This window comes from Fusarium subglutinans (genome assembly GCF_013396075.1).
Source record: "Fusarium subglutinans strain NRRL 66333 chromosome Unknown NRRL66333_c0000007, whole genome shotgun sequence".
NCBI classification, from domain to species: domain Eukaryota; kingdom Fungi; phylum Ascomycota; class Sordariomycetes; order Hypocreales; family Nectriaceae; genus Fusarium; species Fusarium subglutinans.
Genome location: NW_023502070.1, coordinates 165,286 through 182,198, shown reverse-complemented (window position 1 = coordinate 182,198; position 16,913 = coordinate 165,286). Strand labels below are relative to the sequence as shown.

Sequence of the window (16,913 nt, the reverse complement as noted above, 5' to 3'; positions counted from 1 at the left end):
GATGTGTTAATCATGTCTGACTTGACTGGGAACACTAGCATCTACTTGTTGGATACTGTGATGAGTGCGTTTATGAATAACGTGACTATGAGGACACTCGTTTCGAACATGGCCAAGGTATGGGAGGAAATAATGGTGAAAATTTGGGGGAGTGCTGATGATATCTTTCGGGTCGGGTTGTTTTTGAGATACCCTCATTGAACGGGAGTTGGACACCCTTTGGTTGTTGATGTTGACATAACTTAATAGTTAATTATCATTGATATTGTCATTCTCTCATAGGTACTCGTACTAACAACTGGAAATCATTAATCGTTGACATTATCTAACGAGTTTCTATTATAGAAACAGACAACCAAATAAAGACACTCAATATTATCACACTGACACTACCGTAATCACCGTAGAAGGAGCTGTACGCACTAACTTAGTTATCATCAAAGGCGACATTCATCGATCGTGATCCTTCGATTTTGGAATTACCCTAAACCAACCACATCAACACAACGAGGTCAGCACATGTCTCATTCCGGAACTTCCAATGCGGCCCAAGCCTGGTCCCCTTTACACCTTCAATAAAACCAAGACAAACCAAGTCTAGTCTATCACTGCCCAACGGGATTAACGTCACTCTCTCCCCACGACAAGCCACTTCGCTCCTTCGCGCTCTCGCGGTTGCCAAGCAACTATTTCTTCAACCACTGCTACATTGTATTGAGACTACAGCACATTAACCAACCGGTGCTAACCTAGACAGAAACTACAATAGACGCCATTTGTTCACTGTACTTCTATTGTTCAAGTAACCTTCAAGCTTCATGTCTGGCTGTTTCGTTACATCGTTCTTATGTTGTGGCTTGCGCAAGGGATGAGATCGTCACGCAGCTCTGAGACATACGCCCCGAGAAAAGGGAACCCGGTATGCCAGCTCCACGTGGGCAGGGAGCACTAAGTTTAACTGCCAGGGATTGAAGATGGAGGCTGTGACTACTGTGAGATTTTGGAGAAACGGCTGAGTCCTGAAGGTTTGGACCAGAGAATCAGACGTCATTGCCCTTTGGATTAGAAGAGATTGTCATGAAGCTGCTAAAGGACACTAGAGTCTTCCACAGAAGAACAGCAGATCCGTTGATTGACATGGAAGTGACAGTTACCATGTACACCTCAGTATCACCTGTCAAGCTAGGCGTCTCCCAGCAACTCGACGGATACTCACTCACTGTGCCATCTCTCATCGGCCCATTCTTTCGTCCCACAGTGCAACATACCATACCTGTCAAACTACGAGTCCCCCCAGAGCCTGCCGACGTGGAACAGCGAGACTAGACACGACTCTGCAAAGCGTCAGAGTTGACGTGCTAGTTTGCGGGTTGCTGCATGTTTGCTGATCTACACGACATTGTCTAACAAACGAAGGCTTCTTCAACATGTCCCATTGCTAAACGCAACGGATAGCTCCCCCGATATGTGAGCACTGGATTGCGTATTCGTGTGAGGAGATACACTATGGCTGTTTCAGCCGAGTTGTTGACTTTGTTAGACTGGCTTGGCTATAATAAGCAAAACCAGTATCTCATCCTCGGCACTTGTCGAGACATCGATATGACTGGAAAGCTTGTAGACAGGGCCACTCGCTCATCAATAATAACGAAAAAGAAAAGGCGCTACTGGCTCACTTGACTTGGTGGCATGTGTAGGGCAGTCGACCAAACCGGAGGATATGTCCGGTGCACTGCAAGTGGCGTCCAATATCATCGAAGCCAAAACTTCTCACATAGAAGACCGGCCTGTGAGCTGGTAATGCCAGCGGCCGCAGATGCCCAACAGCGGGGAGACGCTGTCTCCCCGCTCCGGCTCCCTTACACAAGAAACTCGATAAGAGACATTGGACCAAGACAGGTTTACCGTGATACGAGAAGCTGGTGTTCCCAAGAAGAGGGGTAAATCAGAGTCCAGGCTGTGAGACAGAAACTGGATTGTGGCTTGCAATGGGCAACCATAGACGAGAGCGAGAAAAAAAAGCAAAGGCAATGTCTAGAATCTACAAGTTGGTGCTTGTGCCTTGGCTTCTGGGCTCAAGTGACAAAGAAGGCAGAAGGGAAAGTATCCGATCGAGACGTAAGCCCGCGCCGTGTCGTGCCGCGCCATGTTGAGACAACGACCAACAAGATCGGCAGCGCAGGGAGAGAAGGAATAGCCTACTGAAGCTTAGTATGTAGCTAAGCCTCGACATCTACCTAGAGCTGAGCCATCTGCGGGTATCGTCAACGGTGTGAGTTGTGATATGGTCAGTTCCGATTGAAGGGAGGGTTTGAGTTGAAACGGCTTGTCTCAGGAGCATATCTTCCTCGGAACCTATTTTCCAAAATACAGGCCATTTGTTTTTGGCTGGGAGATGGGGAGAATGGGGAGAATGGTCTGATGTCTCAAAGTTAATATCATTGGAATGCCTTGCGGGAATGGTCTGGAGGCTCGCGTCCGCTTGGCGGGTAAACGCGTGGAAATTCAGTAGAGATTTGTCATTCAAAAGCAAAGACAATGACGTCCCAGGGCTTCCAGCCTGATGCGGTGTTCCCTTCATTCTGTGATCAAGGTATTTGAGAGGGCTGGGGTAGATGACCATGTTGGTGGCGTACGACAGATCAAGACAAACAATTTCAGTGGAAGAGACTTGGTGGTCCTCCTGCGAGGAGCTGAGCACTGCGGGCGTTGTGGACATGGTGGTAAGTGTAAGTACACAGTAAGAAAGGCCGTGATTCATCCTTATTTGCCGAGAGTCAACACTTTCATATGAAAGTGCAAGTGATGTGCGGTGTTGTTGGTGATGATGGGCAATTAATCACAATCTACCTTGCAAGGCTGTATTCGTCCCGTCCGGCCCGTTCCCCGCTGACAAGGTAAATCGAGAGGAGATCCCCCTTCTGCAAGACGTTAGTTGTTACCTAGTTCTGGTTAATGCAGGGAGGGAATCGAGAGCGTGGCAATTTAACGGCACAGAGAGACATGATCTGATCTGGGTTGTCTGGACCTGGCATGTCCAATACCGGATGAAACCTCTCCCGAGAGATATAATCCTAGAAACGAAACCAACACTGAATGTGAAAAATCCAGGAACCAACAGAACCTTTTTACGCACGGTGAATTTCTGGAGGAGACCGGAATGCAGGAAAATGGTACCCGCAGCGCCGTGGCCAGGGAGTTGGGTTTCTTTGTTCTGATAGACTTCGTGATGGAGCGAATGCCGTGATCCAGTTGGTCAGCGCATTGTGGCTACCTGCGAATGTCTGATGTTTTTGACAGCTAGGCAGTTTCGAATAAAGTACCGAGATGAATGAGTTGACATGACTTGTGAAATGTCAAGGGTGGTAAGCAACATGACTCTGCCGGAGCCCATGTCCGGGCAATGCGACCCTCGAGGTTGTATTAAACGATCAAGTATCCATAACTGAACATGGATGGAGTTGTGTGAGCCGAGGAATAATCGAGTGAAACAACCAGTCCTAGCTGGCGGTTAACAACGTGGATTTGGAGTAACTACTGTACGTATTGTAGTGCCGCTGACAGTCGATGCTCGGCACAAGAGAAAGTGGTGTGGTGCACAGCATTTGAAGGGCTGTATACAACTGGTAGCCAATCTTGAAACATGGATGCATGAGGTCGTATTCCAGAGATGCTGGACCAAGCATTTGGATTGTCGAGTTGGGCATACACATCGTACAGCTGGCCACTGACAGTCAAAGACAGAGAATGCGTGGCTGGAGATTAGTCGTGGGTATCCCTGGCATAGCCCACGTTAGTGTGTTGCTGTTGCATCAGTTGCATCAGCGTATGTGCATATGTGCATATGCATTGCACAAACAAACATTTTCAACGCAAGTTGCCTGCCTTTGCGGAAGAGTTATATCTGAAACCAGCCAGCGATGTAGATAGAGTTGATGGCTGGTGGTCTTTCCAGGTGCTTTGGACCAGTGTTTAATGGATATTGTTCTGGCGGTCTTAGTGCTCGACACAGTACGCAAGGGAGATGGGCAGCACGGTACGGGACGGCAAGATTCAAGTGAGGAAAGAGGAGACAAGGCGTGACCCTTGAGACGCAAATGGTCTAGCGTCGTGAGATCCATGAGGGTTCCCGCGCACCGGGTCCTGTATCCCGCATGTATAGTCTGGCGCTAAAGCAAGAGAGCGGGGTTGGCTAACGCGCTATGCCGAGAAAACCCAAGGTTGATCAAGGTTGGTGGATGTGTTTTTCCTTGAGATGACGTGAGGAGATGGAGAATAACGATGAACAACCCGAATTTAGAGGTTGACAACAACGGCAGTGACATGTCAAATAAGCGAGATGATATTTAAAGAGCAATGATAGGAATCGGAGTTACAGAGGATACCGGCACTCAGCTGGGAAAGTGTAAAAAGGTCTTGAAGACGAAGAGTCAATGTTGGACTATTGCGCCCGCCGCATCGTATAATGAGACATGGCGCACCTTGAAATTGATCTGTATGTACTAACTTTCACATCTCGGTTCCCGTCTGTCCGAAGCAAGCTTCCTTTGCATAAAGGAACGGGTAACATGGTAACATACAGCATCGGGATCAAGATATGCATACACTCTTGACAATGATTTGCAACATGGTTTTATGCCGTAGATTTGATTTTTTTTTTTTTTTTTTTTTTCTTTTTTTCTTTTCGTGTCATTCATCTTGCTCCTCATCAAATATCGTACCCTTTCAGAAATCGTCTGGTTGTTGGGCTGGGATCTGGCTCCTTTAGCGTGGGATGGTGGGCGCGGGATAACCAGTCACATCTATCCTTGGCGATGCCACTGCGTGCTTCTGCTTCGCTTGCACGGTCGAATGCAACTGCAACTGCAACTGCAACTGTGATAGGCCGAGGCTGCTAAACCAATCCCAGACGAATGTGCTGTTGTCGCCCGGAGCACTTCACCTTTACGGGTACGTATTCCCGTTGCCGAACCCGGGCTGCAACGCTACAGTTGCACTTTTGCTCTGCCAAATCTGAAGTACAGTACCAGGAGCATGCAGAGCAGGTGAAGAAGAGATTTGCAGTAGAACAGAAATGCTCCGACCCGAAATCTCACATCACATCACATCACATCATGCCCCTTTCCAAGCCGCAAGTAAATTGTAACTGTAACCGTCGCTGTCGTATTCTGTGCCTGCCACGAAATTCAAGGCTGGCACTGTACAGACGCCACTGATGAGATTGATCGTCTCAGCTGAATCTACCCAGAATAAGGTCCCGCGGGAGCCCGTACATACTAAACTTTACATCCAAACCCACGAGCCTTGGCGCCCTTGAACTCTAACGAATCCGTCAACACACGCGATCACCAGTGACAGGTTGAGAATTTGAGAAGGAAAATAAAAACAGTGAATGTTGAAGTTAATTTTTGACTGGATCTCGGAACCTGGGTCTTCCATCCAAGCCTCCCGTCTTGTCTCTTCCCCTCCAAGGTTGCATTCAACCAACAGCAGCTTCTTATTGGGCCGATCCCAAGTCCCGTCTCCTTGGCCATGGACGAACACCCCCCAACAATGGAACCCCGAGACCAAAGACCCCAGGCGATCAGCCTGTTCCTCTTGGCTAGTCTCAGTGGCCTACAGGGCGTTTTGAGAGCGTCCGTGGGCGGTTCGAGTCAACTGTAGCCACCTGAGCCAGGCTCCTGGGCCTAGGAATTAAGCCACTGTCCTCGTTATTCAATTCATTCATTATTACCCCTGTTCATGTCTGTGCCCACGGAGGTTCAAGGGACCCTTCCATCAGACATCACACACACACCTCGAATGGATCTCCCATCATCATCATCATCTTTTCGCTCTCTCGCGCTCTGTCAAGTGCCCGAACGCTTAGTCTAATCTTAACCATCACCCTGCCCTATCTAGAAACAACTCCGCCATTTTCTGGTTCTGCCTGCCTCTAGTGATTGATCTAGTTTTGCCTCCATCAGCGAACGACGTATTTACCCGCGGTGCCGCGGGCTTTTAGCATAGCAAGATCACGCACTGTATTCGCTTGCATCCAATCTACCAATCCATCCATTCTCTCGTCCAAATCTGCATGCACTGACTGCACTGGACCGACGGGAATAGTGCTTGTGCAGTATCTACGTACCCAACCTTGCCTGCTTGCTGCTGTTCTGACCTGTTCAGCTTGTACATAAGGTATCTTTATCTCCACTCAGCCAACTTTGGACGTTCTCTGCTGGCTGGGACTGGGCCCTGCTTCCATTGCATCCTTCCAGTTTAAAGTCCCCTGCACAGACTTGCTCGCTAGTGTCTTTTAGCGACATACGCTATCCATACGCTAAGGTAACTTGTCTACGGTCCTGGGTCTGCCTCTTCAACGGCCTCTGCCCCCGGCCTCTCGCTTCCTCGCTTCCCCTTCTTCTTCTTGTTCACTCCCCCCTACTCGTTCATACACTTGTCCGGAGTACCTACCTCACCTCACTCCTCCTCTTCCGCTTTCTCCCTCTGGTCTAATTCTCGTATGTCGCGTTGAGGTCTCGCTCTCTTTCTCTTCAACTCGACTTCCTCTACCGTCTTCAATCACGGTCGTCGCCCTCCGTCCGTGAATGGATTGACAAACTACAATACACTCACACGCAATTTCACACTGAACTCTACTCTTCCCGACCCGATATTTTTGATTAACGGGCGTCTCACATTGAGGGTGAGTTCCCCCTGCCAGAAGCCAACCAACCATACATTACCTCCAACGTGCAAAATCCTCTTTCAACCGTTTGAACAATTAACTTGTTTAATACCAATCGAGTGGTTCTGTTCGCTTGCATGACCGCTCGGCCCGTGTGATTCAACTGTCAACCGTCGATTTGGGTCTCAAACTGACAACATCTGATTGATAGGCTTGGCTTGACTTTATTTCACTTCTCAATCGTTCTATTCGTCAGCGCGTTCTCACGCGCCTCATTAATATTCAACATGGCTACACCATCCTCGATTCCCGTCGAGCCAAAGCGCGATGTTGTCAACAGGATTCACAGGGTCACAAGAGGGAACCGCAGCCTCTGGTATCAGATGACTGTTCTGCAGCAACCTGAGCGTGCCCGAGCCTGTGGTTCTGGTTCAAAAGGTAAGCTGACTAAACTGGGAATGGAGGTCTTGACTGCACACCAGCGTCTTGTCTCTCATTCTTGCTGCTTACTTTCCATGCCGACCAGTTATAGCCAACAGTGACCGCCGACCTGTTGATCCTCCCCCGGTTGTTGAGCTTCGGATTATCGAGGGACCTAGTGTGGAAGAGGGCAAGGACATTACTTTCGACTACAACGCCAATTTCTTCCTCTATGCCAGTCTCGAGCATGCCCGTCCACTAGCGCGCGGTCGAGTTAATACTCCAGCTGCTGGTAACCCACCCATTCTGACCGGTGTTCCTGCTTCTGGCATGGCCTATCTCGACCGTCCCACTGAAGCTGGTTATTTCATCTTTCCCGATCTCTCTGTCCGCCACGAGGGCCTTTACATACTGACCTTCAGTTTGTTTGAGACTACCAAGGAGGAAAGAGACTTTGACCTGGAGCCCGCCGATGGCGATCTTCCACCCGGAGTCGACTACAGAATGGAAATCAAGACTGACCCTTTCAGCGTCTATAGCGCTAAGAAGTTTCCTGGCCTGATGGAGAGTACTCAGCTCAGCAAGACTGTTGCTGACCAGGGCTGCCGAGTTCGAATTCGACGAGATGTTCGTATGAGGAAGCGGGAAAGCAAGCCTGGTGCTGGCAACAGCAACAGTGGCGGAAACGGTTTCGAACGTCGGGAAGAGGACTTTGGTCGCAGAAGGACTATCACTCCAGCATCAGAAGACCCCCACAGTATCCGAAACCGATCTCACAGTAACTCGAGCGAACAGCGAACTCCTTATACCGACGCTTCTCGCCGACCTTCGATGGTGGATTCTTATCCGCCTCCACCACCTCCTCCCTCCTATGAGCCTGCTCCTCCTGCATCGCGTCATCTCGACTTTGGAGATTCTTCTGCCGCTCAATACCCAACACCACGACAATATGCGCACCAACCTGGCCTGCAAATAACGCCCGGTCCGCCCAGTGGTTCTTATGCTCCCACTGCTCAGTCTCCATACTCCAAGACGGATGCGCCTTACGGTTACGTGAACCGTAACATTCCTCCGTCGTGCCCTTCACCAGCTCCATCCGTGAAGCACGAATTGTATGACCGCCGACAATCTACCAGCACCTACGTTCCCCCTTCCCCTTCAGTCTACTCTACCGAAGGCCACCATCGCCGAGACTCGCGGCCGTCATACCCGCCCACGCCTGTTGCTGCACCTCGTCCTCGACCCATGCACAGCCAGACCTCCCTCCCGGCTCTCAAGATAGACCAGCTCGTCTCTCCCGTTTCGCCGCTACCTCCTATTGAGCCACAGACTGGCCCTGCTCCTGAACTACCTCCTCTTAATGTTGGTGGTAAGCGCAAGCACGAGACCGTCTTTGCCCAGAGCACTCGTCCGCTTCACAATGGTCAGCGACAAGTGGATCCTCACTACGGTCGATCTCACCGTGGGTATAGCCCCGATCATGACCAAGGCTGGTACTCTCGAGCCGATGGTCAAATCAGTTCCGTCCAGTTCAACCGGTATTATGACGAGTAGATACCTACATCTTAAACCTCACTGGAAAAGTATCGATTTTGGCGTTCTAGTGTTGTGTATTTCTATCTATTGGGCGATTTTGGAATGACGGAAGACGCATGAACCGCAATGTTGAGGAGTTTGGGCGCAATACCGTGGAATTTGAAGTCTTGGGAATGGCAGACTTATCGGACCCGGATTATTTCATCCAGCAAAGATTTCCTTCAGCAGAATCATTCACATTTGGATATGAATGATTTTGTTTTCTATGATCACAAACGATCACCCACTACGACGTTATTTTTCCTTACCCTTATTTACATTGATCTATCTACTTTGACCACTGGTGCTACTGAGGCTCTTGCTTCCGTTTATCTCTTTCCCTTGCTCGTTATTCTATATCACTTCAAAGCCTGTGACGTTTGTCTAGAGCAGTGTAACTTGACTCGGGGTAAAAGTACTAGGATACCAGGGTAAATTCGAAACAAAGACTTCATGGATGGTTGGTAGCACACGACGATAGATTTTATCCATGCAAGTTCTTAGTGGGGAAACAAGATATTGCCTGAGGTTTTGGGAAAGGTTTCGGTATTCAACAGGCGTTAACGCAGACAATCATATCATTCATTGATTCATGCCATACATATTTGGTCCAGTGTCGTCATGTGAAGCATGGTGCGGAAGATCAGAAGTAAATTCTCGACCAGATATCCATGTCTAGCTTGTATAGTCGGATCGACATAACTTGTGCATGCTCCACAGACTTGTCCTCCTGGAATTTGAATTCGCATTGGACAATCGAGGCCACGACTGATGGAATGGATAGGCAGCTTGGCAGGAATAAGATGTGAACATAGTTGTTCTAGCTCAACAGTGGAAATATGCCAAGTCACAATGTAATATATGTTCCAAGATCACGTTTCCAAAGCTGAAATCGACGATTCGAGTCCCTCGACCCCTTGTTCGTCTAAAACAAAGGAAATTAAATCTCCGTTTCGGTAATTCACCTGGAGCTGCACTTCCACTTTTGGCTTCCCGACGATTAAAGTACCCTTGTACCTCCTTCCATTCCAGGTCAGTGCTCTCGCTACTGCTGCAGGTACGTTGCATCCCCGCTCCTTCTTGCTCGTTGCTGTGGTGAAATCACGTGTACTCCAATGTCAACAAATCCTCCTCTTCCAAGGTACCTTATCCAAGCACCTTACTTACCAGATCAAATCAACTCCAAGTCTTACAGATGCGTCTTGTTTGTTCAGCCACCTTTTTACTCATCTGCTAAACTCGCCATGTTGTGTTAAGTTTAAACCTTCAACGCTTTTTCTACCCGTCTCCATCGTTGAGAAAAAATACCGACGTAATCGTGCTTAAGACGTTATCACAACTTATACGCCATACGCATACAGAACATTCCCAATGGGTCGGCCGAAGAGTCGACGCGCACTCAGTGCGAGTCGATTTCAGGAGGGCTCTATGAATGATAGGACTTCTGCTGCTCCCCCAGTGCACTTTCTGGGCCCTGAAGAGCGCGCTGCTCTGGAGCGACCTGCTTTGACGAACATCAAATCCAATAATTCGCGACCGATGAGCGATGACTTCTCCGACAAGCAGGTCAAGCGAGGAAGACTTCTGGGCCAAGTTTGGGATGAGGTGAGAGGCAGACTGGGATTCAAGAGGGACAATGAAGAAGAGAGAGAGGCGAGGAAGCGGTCGAGGAGCCGTAAGCGAGATCAGTCTGAACAACGAGGCAGACAAAGGGAGAGGGAGAATGGTTCTAGAGATGGGCCTGCAGAGCTAAAGACCGTCGAAGAGACTCCCAGGGATGATATGCCTAGCAGAGAAGAGATATTGGCCAACTATCACAATTTGATGGCTTCAGGTTTCTTCTCGTCTCATGCTATTCGGTCTACTCGACAACCACCTCCCGGTTCTGCTCAGGCCTCGCACCACCTATCTGCCCCCCCTCATCCGACATCTCTTAGAGAGGCCTTATCTCGGGCCACCACGCCTCAAGATGGTATTCCTCGGGCCCCAAACTATGATGCACCTTCACCACCCAAGTCACCGACCAAGATCAAGCACTTGCAAAAGCACCACTTGCATCCCGATGGTCCAGGAGCTGCTACTTATGAAGAGCTCGTTGCATCGGGGTTCTTCACGCCTCCAATTTCTGACAGTGCTCCTCCGCCAACTCCCATTGGAGCTGCCCCAGCCCCAACTGTTTACACCGGTCGTATGTCGCGAGACTATCTTCAGCCGCCTCGACAGACCAGAGGGTCTCGAGCAGCAACGCCCTCGGCTTCTCGTGCACCTTCTCCTATTCGATCACCCGCCAGTGCCTCCTCCCGAGGAACAAAGCGCGCAGCAGTCGACTCAAACTCGGAGGATGAAGAGGAGAATGCATCTCGTGACCCTCCGACCCCAAAGAAGAAGCTACGTAAGTCTGCTTCTCGAGATATCACCCTACCGAAACTGCGAAATGTCGCTTCTCGCCGCAACATGCTCTCATCACGACGTAGTGTATCGGGGCCTCATGGACCTAGCAAGGAGTATAACACACTCGCTCGCCGTGTCCTGGGCCGTCTTCCTGGAGGCGGTGGTCGAGGCTCCCTGGACATCGATCGCCGACCTGCGTCTGCTTCTAGAAGGAGCATCGAAGAGTCTAGACAGCCACTGCAAGAGGTCCAATACACACGAATCCTACATTCGCGAAAGAGCGCTGCGGAAGGACTCATTGTCGTACCAAATGCTAACAGGGGCATCCCAAAGGTTCCTAATATTCCTGAAAAGTTTGCCGCCTACGATGAAGACGCTGAGAACACGGCTCCGGCAATTCGCTCTCGTTATTAGTCTGATGGTGGCGTCTTTGACTTTTCACTATATTGTTAACATACAACAGCACGCGAGACACTTATGGACAGCGGATAATGTCAGTGGTGAGATGGAAGCATGAGCTCAGAAGCTCTGCAGCGGCGGATCGAACGACTCTTGACGCGGCCACGACCTTGTTTTTGTTTCTGGGACTTTTACGAACGAATTACTCTTTGTATATTCGCGTGGGAGATATCCATGACGACATGCGACATGATTGATTTTTCTGATGTCTCCTCATCCATTGGATAGAGGCTTCCTGCACTTGGGATATCGGTTAGGAAGGGGGTATAGGCTTTGATCTTGGGGGAAAATGGGAACAGTGGTGGAATTCGGTCCTTGTCTGATAAGCAGCCTGTGCTCTTGGGATCAAGGCCGACGGAAGGGCAACGGCGTTGGGGGTATATGTATTAATTAACGATTCTCCCATGGCACGATGCTGTGTGTGTGATGTATTGAACTAGAGTCAGTGAACATGAATTACACAGGCAGTATTGTAGGAGTGCTCTACTTAGATAAGGGTTCGCATGTTTATTGGGATCAGAAAAGCGTCCAAGGCCGGCGACGTTGAATTACACATAATGAAATCTGACAGACGATCAAGGGATATCAATCGATTAAGCCAATTCATTTGTGCCTTTTCGATTATACCTATATACATATACAGTCTCCTTACATTCCACCAAAATCTTCAACCACTTCATTCACCAGAGGTCCATAACCAGAAAACATCAACACCTCATATTCCCTAATCACCCTTCTGCCCAGGAGACTTCCCATAGTTGTGTGTTAAAACAGTTGATAAACCCCGATTTCAAAGGCCACCTCTATTGCCCGTCCAAGTTCATCTCAAGAAAAATTGCTCAAGAAAAGGCTCTTAGTTTGTGTTGACCCACTGTGCGCTTCGTATTTCTGATTGAAATCTTCCAATTCCATCCCACGTTGGCCGCTTGGGACATTGTGTAGCAGCCCGGGAAGATATAATAGTTCTGTGTAGGCTGGGACCCAACTGGCCTGAACGAATGTCGATAGTGTAAAGGAGAAACAGGTTGTATCGGTCATAAGTGGTAAAACAATTAATAAACGCCCAATCCGTAGAAGAAATAAATACGCTTTGGAATTGTGAACAAGTGATGAGGAACACCATCATAAATCATCAAACTTCAATACCTTCAAGAACCCGCTCTGGTAGGTTTTGTTGAAGTAGCTGCTGCGTCTTGGTGAGCCCGTTCTGATATAGTGAGCGAACAAAAGCCCAGGCAAAAGTGAAGAGCCAAGGGAAGTAGCTGTATAGCATGCCGCAAATCATTACAAGGAGGAGGGGGATCTGTATCTTGGTTAGTTCTGGGATGCATGCAAGATAGACTTCGAGGTGACTTACCCAGATGAAGAACAGATTGTGGTCACTGCTAATCCTCTTCATCTTGACTTCATGTGCCCGGCGGAATTGCTCCTGCTGCTCCTTTGTGATGGCGTTCTTTCGGCCAATCTTGAGGACTCCTGGCTCCTCAGTCTTGATTTCAGCCACTTCAGTGACTTCAGTAATATCAGCCGACTCGGTTTCAGTAGATGTGGTCTGGTCGAACAAGGCCGCGCATTTTTGATCAGCCTCAGCCTCCACAGCAGCTCTAGCAGCTGACTCATGCTTTTGGTCGAGGCTTTCCTGGGGGAAGATCTCCTCGTAAGCCGGAGGTGCTGGTGCGGCTGCCTTGGAAGATGAATCCCACCAGCGCTGAGGCTGCTCGCCATCAGCACGGGGGGCTGCCATACCTGGCATCAACTGCTGGACTCTTCGCATGAAGGGTGCTTGATAGCCGGGCATGTTGGGCAATGCAGGCATTTGAGGCATCTGAGGGAAATGTGGGAAATTCTGGAATTGCATAGCAATCGACTGTTGAAACTGCTGGAATTGGTGGACCTGTTGCTGGAACTGCTCCTTGAGAGCAGCCATTGTTGTAGCAGGTGGTGCAAGTTCCTCCTCCATTTCACTAGTCTGCTGGCGGCGAAGATTGGGTCGCTCACGATCTTGCCTGAAGCCACTGGGTCTTCTCATGCTCAAGTAGGAATCCTCATCGGGATCCTCATCCTCGAAGTCTCCCGATGTGTACTCTGGACTCTCCTCGCTAGAATCAGGTGAGATTGGCTCTTCGTGACTGTGAATCTTAGTCATAGGCTCCCAGAGCGATCGGAGCGAAGTGGCACTGCTGGCTCGGCTGTGAAGAGAACCTGAGCCACCGCTGCTGCGGGATCGGGTATGTCGCTGAGATCGACGGATGGCGTGGATTACAGCACGGGACTGAGCAATATCGGAGGCGGAAAGTCCCGATACGCTCCTGATGGTGGGGTCGGCACCGTTGAGCATGAGCCTTCTAACGATCTCAGGGTGGTTGTGGATCGATGCGATATGAAGAGGTGTGAAGCCACCCCTATCTCGAGCATCAGGGTTGGCACCTCTGGCCAGTAAGGCTGCAACTAGGCGATGATAGCCTAGCGAACAAGAGAGGTGAAGCATAGTATGACCGGTGGGTCTCTTGAGATCTAGGCGGGTTCTGTGCATGCTGTCATCGAGGTCAATGAGATCTAGGCACTTCAGGAGCTGAGACTCGAGATGAGCATAAGGGGCATGGCTGAACATGGCCCCACCTGATGAGGAACCACCCTGGGCACCATCAGAACCGCCAGACCAGTGGCTTCCATTTCCGTTATCCAGAATTCTTCTAGCGACATCCATGGCATCAATCATTTGGCCTGACATCTTATGTCCCAGTACAGACAGAGCAGCTCGAATCAGTTTGTCCTCGCCATCGTCCACGTAATTGAAAGTAGGGGGCTGTTTTGCTGTGTTCAAGAAAGCTTGACCGGCCTGAGGGTTCTGATTCTTGAAGGTGACTGGCACAGGTCCAGGGCCAGGAGCAGGTGGCAGTAGACAGACAACTGATGATTCGCCCCAGAACGTAGTCGTCGTGGCTTTGTGGTTGCCAAACCAGATTTCGAGCCCCTGGAAGAAGGCAGCACCCAAAACTGTCACTTCAATACCTCCCATCGTAGGACCCTCATTGGGAATAATCTTATGAATGACTGGAGGTACTCGCAGTGGCGTCATGCCTGTAGACACACTGAAGCTGCTGGCAAGTGCCTGGGCAAATTGGTTCTGGGGGTTGCCAACGATACTGCTTCGAAGGCCATTGGGGCTGGGAGCACGGCTCGGGTGACCTGAAGCAGGTGCCGAGTAAAGCTGCGCCATGGCCATGTTGTCCATACTCGCGGAGCGGTGATTGGCGTAGAATCCTGGTAGCTCGTTGCTGGGTGTAGGAGGACCTGTGGTGAAGGCCATTGCTTGCTGTCCAAACATCGGATCGGCTTGAGAAAAGGCAGCAAGGTTAGGTGTAAAAGGAGATGTAGTATTAGATAGCTGATTGACATCCGCGCCCGGAGAAGGTGACGTATCCAAGCGGGTCATGGTAAGTCCATTAGGAACTCTCGAAGCGCTCGACTTTCTCTTCTTTGCCATCGGGCCACCAAGAGTTGGCGAAGCCGGGCGTGAGAGTGTCCTGCCGAGATTGCCAGTAGACGAGGCTTTAGATTGATATGAGCCCTGGCTGCTTCGATGCATATTCGACAGATCGCCGTTGGATGGCGACATGCGGAAGGGTCCATTGGCAGTAGGTGGTAGAAGAACATTGTTCTCAACACTTGCTTGGGGTACGGATGGCATAGGAGGCTCTGGAATAGCTGGCTGCTGTGCCGCGACCTGAGCAATCGGGTGAGTCTTGTGGTCGTCAGTGATCATAATTGGGTTAGACATGGCCTGAGCGACGACTCTGTCTTGGAAATCCTTAATTGTGAAGATAACATTGAATCCCATCTTTTCTCCATGGTGTCGACAATAGCAAGCAATGCGCATCGCAGCATCAACCTGCATGGTGCCCTCGGGAACAGTTGACTCCATGACGCCGCTGGGAGGTTGCCAATCCTTGACTTCTTGTGTGTTGAAGACAATGACACGACGCTCTTCATCCTCCAGCCAGACCTTCTCTTCCTCTGGCTTCTTGATCTTTTTCCGAGCCGCGCGCTTTCGCTCTCTCGTTATACAGCCTTGGCAAATACGTACATCGCCGCCTTTTGGTTGAGAACCGTTGTTATCTGGCAGAGGCGGAAGATAGCCTTGAGGATGTGATGCCGCCCGTTTGAGCGCGGCTTCTTTGACGCCAGGCTCATCCATGGCACTTGTGCAAACTAATGAGACATGTAGCTCGAGCATATCCGGAGACTTCTCAGGCGTTGGCTTCGACAACAGCTTAGGCTTCGAGATGGTGTGGGGTGGCAAATGCAGTTTGGTGACCCCAGGCGGCAATGGCCACAGGGTCATTTTGATAGGGATCTGGGTCTCGACCCTCGACTTGAGAGGCGTAGGCATGATTTTTAATTGGCATCGTCCATTGAAGTTGAATTGTGTGGGCATGGGCATCTGCTGCGGCATAGGCATAGGCTGGTTCATCTGACCGCTAAAATGCATAGGCAAGCCGTCGGGTACAGATTGCGCTGCCACGTCGATTTTGTTTGGCCACACATGCTGTGCTCCCACTCCTCCATTCACAACTCTGGAGAAATCTATTTGAGTATGGGGTGAGGGAGAGTTGAAGAGAGGCGCTGGAGAACTGCCATGGCTCAGCACCATGTTGGACATTGGCGAAACTTCTCGTGATGCAGATGTTTTTAATCCATTCATTGCTGAAGACACCGAGTATTGCTTCAAGTTCGTTAACAAAGGGCTCGTCTGGTTGAAAAAATTGTGCGATGAACATACTGAAGAGGCTTTCTGGTGACCCTGTGCTTTCTTCCTCTTAGGTGTTGCATCTTTGATAGTGGCTTTCGTGCTGACAGTGGGCATCTGAGATGTGAGAGCTGGTTGTTCTGTATTCAAGCCTTCCGGGCTACTAGAAGCGGTGTCCATATCGTAGGGGTGCTCGAGGATTGATTCTCCAGATTCGCCAAAAGGGTACATTTCCATTGAAGCATCGTCGTGGTTTTGACCAAAAACAAAGTGGTCATCGTCGTTGAAAAAGCTGTTTCCCCATTCCACCTTCATTTCGTCTTCTTCCAACATCGCTTCAGCGGGGTGCATGGTGGTCTTGGAGGTTGGGGTTGCAGTGCGTTTGGACGAGGCCGTTTCAGATGATGAGTCTTGGTAGGAACCGTTCGGAGAATCAGGAAGAGGTGCCGCTGTTAATTCTTGGGGTGTGAGAAATGTTTTCGCGTCGTTTCCTCCGAGCGACTCGAATGACTGGAGGGTATCTGGGCTATTAGAAAAGTCGAAGAGGTTTGAAGCGCCAAGCTCTTCATCGGAAAAATCGTTGAAATCGCCGCCCATAGCAGCTCCTGCGATCAGAGGGCTACCTGGGCCGGTAGGAGCGGGCGTCAT

At 49.9% G+C, this 16,913-nt stretch overlaps 3 protein-coding genes across 3 annotated transcripts; 2 read left to right on the top strand and 1 right to left on the bottom strand.

Annotated features, from left to right (window-relative positions):
* Positions 1-6,957: 6,957 nt before the first annotated feature.
* FSUBG_1370 (sexual development activator) lies at positions 6,958-8,644 on the top strand (the record flags this gene model as incomplete). Its single annotated transcript, XM_036678619.1, has 2 exons — positions 6,958-7,108; positions 7,203-8,644. 2 exons carry the CDS (start codon positions 6,958-6,960, stop codon positions 8,642-8,644), a joined length of 1,593 nt encoding a protein of 530 aa, XP_036543080.1.
* Positions 8,645-10,036: 1,392 nt separating this feature from the next.
* FSUBG_1369 (uncharacterized protein) lies at positions 10,037-11,470 on the top strand (the record flags this gene model as incomplete). The annotated part of the gene is made up of 1 exon (XM_036678607.1): positions 10,037-11,470. One exon carries the CDS (start codon positions 10,037-10,039, stop codon positions 11,468-11,470), a length of 1,434 nt encoding a protein of 477 aa, XP_036543079.1.
* A 1,177-nt stretch (positions 11,471-12,647) lies between these two features.
* FSUBG_1368 (SPT23-suppressor of TY retrotransposon) lies at positions 12,648-16,913 on the bottom strand (the record flags this gene model as incomplete). The annotated part of the gene is made up of 3 exons (XM_036678596.1): positions 12,648-12,818; positions 12,873-16,241; positions 16,299-16,913. The coding sequence occupies 3 exons, from the start codon at positions 16,911-16,913 to the stop codon at positions 12,648-12,650; spliced, it is 4,155 nt and encodes a 1,384-aa protein (XP_036543078.1).